The sequence below is a fragment of the Scophthalmus maximus genome, chromosome 2, assembly GCF_022379125.1.
Source record: "Scophthalmus maximus strain ysfricsl-2021 chromosome 2, ASM2237912v1, whole genome shotgun sequence".
Classification (NCBI taxonomy): domain Eukaryota; kingdom Metazoa; phylum Chordata; class Actinopteri; order Pleuronectiformes; family Scophthalmidae; genus Scophthalmus; species Scophthalmus maximus.
The window spans coordinates 9,010,203-9,017,500 of record NC_061516.1 but is presented as its reverse complement, the minus strand read 5'-3'; the positions used below and the strand labels follow the sequence as shown (position 1 = coordinate 9,017,500).

The 7,298-nt window shown below is 40.0% G+C and overlaps 1 protein-coding gene across 1 annotated transcript; it reads right to left on the bottom strand.

Moving 5' to 3' along the window:
• Nucleotides 1–1,328: 1,328 nt before the first annotated feature.
• serpinh1a (serpin peptidase inhibitor, clade H (heat shock protein 47), member 1a) lies at nucleotides 1,329–6,703 on the bottom strand. Its single transcript, XM_035626535.2, has 5 exons — nucleotides 6,515–6,703; nucleotides 4,645–5,251; nucleotides 4,460–4,558; nucleotides 2,402–2,634; nucleotides 1,329–2,299 (listed from the first exon to the last, which is right to left on the bottom strand). Exons 2-5 carry the CDS (start codon nucleotides 5,240–5,242, stop codon nucleotides 1,997–1,999), a joined length of 1,233 nt encoding a protein of 410 aa, XP_035482428.1. The 5' UTR covers nucleotides 5,243–5,251; nucleotides 6,515–6,703; the 3' UTR covers nucleotides 1,329–1,996.
• Between the last annotated feature and the right edge of the window lie 595 nt (nucleotides 6,704–7,298).

Genomic DNA, 7,298 nt, shown 5'->3' with positions numbered 1-7,298 from the left:
GCTGCTTGTTTTACAATTTTCTATTTTGTATTTTAAAACGAAAATCAAATAACCATCAGTTTTTTGTTTTTTAATACCCATTCCTGAAAAGAAAATCCAATGACCAAAAGGTACACGGACTCGGTGCAGTATCAAAGTGAATAATGCAGTTCAGTTGTGTGAAAGGAAACAGTTAATAAACTGGTTAATGCATTTAACCGGATCGAACAAACCAAGAACCTTCTTGCTTTGAGGTGACAGCACTGACCACTAAACCACCATGCACCCCTGATGCTGTAATATTAATAGAATAGGTTGTTTTTTTAAAAAGAAACACCTTCTCTATTACAGACAGGAACCAACCACACACCATGAAACATCTCTTAAATTAATTTAAAGCACTCGATTGAATGCTATAATGTACTTAAATCACAATTTTTCTGAATAAGTTATAAAAAACACTCCTTACAAAAACACAGCGTATAATTTCCCAAGAGATATAGTTGAATTTGAAATTCTTTTTTCAGCCATATATCCAGATGTCCTCTAGATGGGGTGATACACTCAGTAATGACTACCAAATGCCTCATTTTTATTGATGCACCAATCTATTATTTTGTCTTCTCCTTAAATCATGCGGCTCAATTCTAAAGCTCAAAGGCCCCTTTCGCAGGTCCCTGCTCGAAAATGACACCCAAAATGAAAGGAGTATGTCTCTGTCACTACAAGGTCGATATGAATAAACGTGGTATCTATGCTCTATTGTGAGATCTCAGTAGAGGTGTTAAAAATAGTAGAAATGTTAAAACAAATGAAATATAATGCAGATAAAGCCCATTCCTCTTGAAATTCATACAACAACATCTGAACATTATAGGTGCTAAATTTCATGCTGATGAAGTGAAGCAGAGCAAAGTTACAGGCTTTAGTAGGGACATCTGTCCCTGAGGTCTCTCACAGCAAAACTAATTTAATTTATCTGTAAGTGTGTATTACTTCTAATAAAATAGTTTTAACAAAGACAGGTGCTCATCTGTCTCTAAAAACGATCTTAGTAGTGCGGCATAATGACGTCAGAGCTGGCCGCGACACATTACATAGGCAGGGCTATAGCTCAGCAGTCCATTGGTCAATCTGAATGATTAACATCTCTATCATGTCAGGATTTGAAAGAGCAGGACCAATATATATATATATATATATATAACTATGTTAATTAAAGAAAACATAAAGAGACTTAGTCTTAGAAAACACCAAACAAAATAAATCCACAATGAAAAATCACTGGGAACCAAAAACACCAGATGCTAGAGAAATGCCAGTATCAAATATATAGAATTAAGATGGCACATTTTTCCTTTTTTTTATTGAAAATCAAGCAATTTGTAACAGCTAAAAACAATGTGTGCACATGTTCCTTTGGACACAGTTCATATTAAATCTGTGTGCCTTGGTAGGTCAATACCAAGAAAAAATGCACTGTAGGCTCTTGGTTAAAGAAAAACATGCTCGTAGGAGAAAGCTGTGCAAAAAAATTAGCTAAATATCTGTGAAAACCAATGGACAAAGCAGGCAAGTTGACAAACTAAAGATAAGATAAGAATAAGAATAAGATAAGATATGATATTCTTTTATTCCTCCCTCGACGGGGAAATTTGAGAAAATAATTTTGATCAATAAAACAGCAAACACCATAGAACGGAGACTATATCAGTTCAAATAATTAAGTTTCAGGAAACTGTGCATTTGCATTTTAGGCATTAATCAGGGAAATCATACTTAATGTAAGTCTTCAGTCCATAAGATGATGTGCCACTACATAACCAAAAAAAACATGATAACAATGGGGGTTGTACAGTGCTTTTGTGGAATGCTGTCTGCATGGAACAAAGGAATGCAGTTGTGCCAATATCAAACCTAGATTTTATATCCCACTTCTCTAAGCATATTGCCATAGAAACTCTACACATCGACACACAGTCGGACATTTAAACTAGACACTAAGGTCAACACATGGTCACAATTCATCTCTCATCTTTTCACCCTTTGGCCTGACCATCCGGCCAATAAACAGGATGGAGTTGGTCTTCTGGTCCTTCACCAGGAAGATGAAAGGGTGGTCAGCATAGAACAGTTTAGGGTTTTTCAGCTTGTCTGTGCCAAAGACGCTGGTATCAATTTGGTTCCCATCAGTGTCCCATTCCAAGGCAGAGGCATGGAACACACTGGACAGGTACAGATCCTTTTTCCCGGAAATTTTGGAGAAGTCCGCTTTGGATTTGTCCACAGCATCTGTCAAGCCCAGCGCCCCAAGGTGTTTCTAAAGAGAGGTAGAACAGTATGGTGTGAGAATTCAAGACTTGTGGTGGTCACTTTAATCCACTGAGAAGCACTTTGATCCTTGGTTTCTTGCATCTTTTACCTGCAGATTGTGACTGACTTCCATGCTGACTTTGGGCAGAGACAGAGCTACTGCTGTCTGCTGCAGCTTGCCCATCCACGTGTCCAGCTGCTTCTTGGTCAGCATCTTCTCCAGTCTCTCCAGGGTCTCCACTTGGTAGGGCATGATGAACACCACACTTGACTTCTTGTGAGCCAGAGGCATGCTCAGGATGGACAGCTTATTGGTGCTGTCATCATAGAAGCCATAGAGACCTGTGGAAACAATTGAAATCTATTTCAAATATTTGCAATATTAATCATGCATGCTTTTCTGTTTAATACATTATCACAGAGACCAGAGCGAGTGATTCAGCAGGAAGGTTTATTGCATTACTTCACAAATAATGTGAACCCAAAACAGGGTATGAATACAAGTGCATGTACTGCTCTTATGAAGCAGCTCTTGTCTCTATGAACACGTGCACTAATCTTTAAGTAAAAGTTGGGAGAACCAGGAAAAACAATGATTGCTTTCTTATGAAAAGTGAGATGAGATGATCCACTAAAGGGAATCTTTATGCTCATTTCTAGCTCTATATTTTTATCCAGTGACTCTGCTAGAGCTGCTTTGAATGACTCACAGTTGAAAAAAAGTCCTTATTTATCTCAAACTGCCTGTTATTCACACTGGCGACCTGTTCAAGTGTGTATGGTACCAGCCTCTTACACAATGTCACCTGGGATTTGCTCCAGCCACCCGCAACCTCGGATGGATGCTCATTATGCAGCCTTTCAGTTGAGACTTTGACTGAAACAGGCAACATTAACCCAAGCCTCCTTACGAGGCCTCAATAAAAGCTTAAATTTTTCCCCAGAAGCCTGTGGAGGGGCAGCCCACCCAGCGGTTGTGGGCACCACCTCGTCCTCTTACCAGTGTGGATGCTCTGACTGCACACTAACTAAAATTAATAAACAACACACAAGTGATTGGAAGTGGTAACTTCTTAAATCAACCACTACATCAAGTTCAAGCCTGACTCAGATCCTGAAAATGGAACATCCACAATGACAGAGTTTACAGCAGGACATCTCTGTCAGTAATTATTAGTAAATATTACGCCCATTGGCTGCTGATTTTATGACAAAAACTGTGGATTTAGTCTCCCAGTCACGATCTGTGAAAAAAAAGTTTCTATATATAACCCTAGTTTTACTTGTGGAAGATGGTCTGGCGTCAAGAAATCCAAAAGCTAACTTTGCTAATAAAATGTTGATTCTGCTGTTGTTAAACAACTATATGGTAAACCTGCACTGCACTTGTATGCTGCAGTACTTTTCAAGCCTATAATACTACTGAAGTAGAGGGTTTGAGGAGAATGAGCTGTGTTTGGAGGGGATGACTGTACAGTATAAAGAAATCTGTGACAAACCATATATGCAAAAAATAAGGCAGAGCATAATAGTTTCCTCTAAAGCAGACTTTATACATGTAGATACTTACAGTATATCTTGTTTCATTTGTGCAAAAACTCCACTGTTATGTCTGACATCTCTTCTCGTTCACTCACTCACTCACCAAACTGTTTATAGAGACACTCAGTTTACTCTATTGTGACATTGAGACACACGTACAGTCATCATTGTCATTTTCTGTCATTGCTGATGACACACCTGACTGTATTGTATTTGAATATTTGATGATACTTGCAATGGTCAAGCGTGTATGGGAAGAGGTGTTCCTTAAAAGCAGAAATATAAAATAAACAACAGTTTATAATCACTTGAAAATATTAAACCTAAGCCTTACCTAGATATGTGAATATCTAGTATATAACATACTGTCAAGTGAGATTATGTTCCAAGGTTGGGCTTTTTGTGTTATTATTCTAAATATCAATAAAAAAAACAATAGAAGAGCAAATGTAGTTCAGTACCTTTGTAAAGAGCAAGAACAGAACTTTACAACTGATCCTTGTTTAGGTTATAAATCAAGGTGACCAGCTGCCGGTTGTATGAGAGAGGCATCAGCCTTCTCCATCTCAATATACGGTAGAGAGCGAATGAAATTTCTGAATATGATGAAATTGTCTCCACTCACCTGTACGGTGCATCATCTGTACTGAAACTGTGTAGCCGCGGGATACCAGGAATCCACGGTTGTCCACCATCTGGTGATGGAACTGCTCGTCCCAGCGAGCTGTGTGAAGGAAGAAAATAAAAATACGTTTGAGATCAGTTAAAGGAATAATATACTGGAAATGTACAGATTTCCTGCAGACTCACGCTTAAAAAACATTGCATTGACGATCATTGCCCCATCAGTCTTCTCTACATCCTTGGTGACCTCGGGCACTTTGCCATCAGTAGACTTGGCTGCCCACTGGTTGATGGAGTTCACAGCACTCTTCTTATCTTTGAAGTTTATCTTGGAGTGGTCACAGTTGTAGTGTTTTTTGCTGCTCTTGACAAACTCATCCACAAATTTTACAGAGTTGGGTCCATACAGACGGCTGCTGATCTTCCAGGTGATATTTCGGGTCTTTGAGTCGCTCACCTCCGTCAGCAGCTCGGCCAGACCGGAGTGCAGCTGCTCATCTTTAACTTTGGCTGCGTTCAGAATGTTTTTTACCTGCGAGACAGTGGAGGCCTTTCCCCCGAGAGCCACCAGACCCAGAGAGGAGGCCACCACCACAGGGGAGATGAGGATGTTTTCAGTGTTTGTCTCTTTTGCCATGTTTTGGTAGAGACTGAAAGCCAGGGTGGCGCTGTTGTCTGCCAGGATGGCAGCATGGTTGCTGAGGACTTTGTCTGCTGATGCGGCCGTGGCAGCAGAGGCTGGAGTGGCCAGGAGGACCAGGGCTGCCAGGTTTGTTACCCACATAATGCAATTCTAATTAGAGAAAACACATGAGAAAGGCATGAAGACAAACATGATATGCTGCCACTGATACCCTGTCACTGCTCCAAGTAGAGAGATGCTCCGTTTCAGTTGACTGAAATATATCTGAAATTAACTCACAAAACATATCTTGCACTAAATTTCCTTGTTACTCTTCAGTTTTTAGGGACAATAGCAGGCAGAGCTGGGTTAGCCACGCCACTGAAAGTACAGTAGATCTCTCCCAGAAAACCACAAGGCAAGACTTGCATAACAGCCACGTAGGCAACTACATGTAGCCAGCACATCGGCAATTGGGCTTGATCTGAGTTATTCACACTTTGACGACACGGAAAGATTTAAGATTTCACAAAGTCTCTTTTAGAGGTGTGAGTCTAGGTTGATGCTGATTGCAGCCTTGTGGTGAGGACACACACACACACACCCCAGCCACGTATTCTGAGTTGAATTGTGCTTTAAGAAGAGGCACTGAGTTAGCCAGTTACAGTTGAATTTAAGATATTTTGTTTTACAAATAACTGTTCAGTTACTAATAGATGGCCCCAATCAGCAACAGAGCAACAGCCTTTTGATAAAAATGCATTAAGGAATCAACAGTCAACTCAACTGTTCCGTATGCGATACATCAAGAATCTCTTTTGTGCAGCTTCCAAGACTTGTCTTTACAGGCTCACTAAGCCACAAAGCCAACAGAGAGATGGAATGATATCTGACTTGAATGTGCATTGGTTGGATCTTTTTGTCTACATTGTTCTCAACACAGTGTCTTTGATAATAGCTGTTAACAGAAACTCTTCCCTGTGTTGTTGCTAGCAACTTGAGAACAGATTAAAAGCTGTTAATATGACGAGATGTCTGCATAGGTTCGTCTCAGGGGACATGAGAGTTCAGTGGCTCACTGCTAATGTACAAGAGTTTGTATACGTGTAAATCACCAATGTTATTTTGGAAAGGTTGCAGCCAACTCCCAACATTTCTCTATACGTTTTTGTGATTATGGTTGCAGATTAATTTGCTTTTGTTTGCAAGCTTCCATGTTTAGATTGTTTGTTTTTTTGCAACATACTTACTTTCTTCTACTTTTTTCTTGCATTTCAAACCTCTCCAGTATCTCTGAAGTACCCACCCTGCTTCAATCCACAATGGAATCTTGTAGCTGACATTGTGGCCTCTTTTCACATGCCTGGGCATTTCCCACCAGATGAACTCAGGATACTCTCTCCCTGCCCCCAACCCCCAGTTCTTGTATCTTACCTTATTAGGTTCCAACAGTGATTCAGCAGCTTCAGGTTGTCTTCAAACTGCTAATAAATAGATCCCCCAGCGATGATCTGCCCTACTTGAAGTTTGTGTCTGATGGCAGAGAACAGGACTTTAAGCAGGAATTGTCATGCCTGGTTTTCAGAGCATGAAAATCTCTGCCCTGGAATCTTATATTTCCAGGCCGGTCCCACCCACAGCATCCAGGGGCTGTGGGAGAGGAATCCTCCCTCCCAGGTCCTAAAGCCTGATGCCGCAGCTCAGTTGGAGACTCTTAAAATGAGTGACCCATTAAAAAAAGTTACCCCTCGTTACTTACTTGTTAAGTTTGTACATAAATACATGATAGATTTCCCTTTAGCATCTCTCCAATTGAAATGAACTTGAAAGTTAGATTTGTGATGGTACAAAGATTTTTTGGTCTGTATTTTCATCAAATGTAAATATAGTATGGACGGTGTCTAAATGAAGTGAAGCTTTTATGGTTGTTTTAATTGGTGCACTTATGCATGGAAGCATGGAAGTTATTGCTAAAAGGTTTTGATACTTTTGACCTTCAGTAAAGTAAACGTTATTGTCGTCTGAAAGTGCTTTAACTGCCTTTGTAATGCCCTCCACCACCCTGCAATTACTCTTCTGTTGCTCCAAGACACTAAAGAGGGCGGGCCAGGTCTTGTTTAAAGTTAAAGTAAATTAATCCAAGATAACCTTATAACTTTAAAGTAGTATTGCAGAACTGTAGGTATTTATTTTCATTTGCATTGTAAATGTTTGCTGC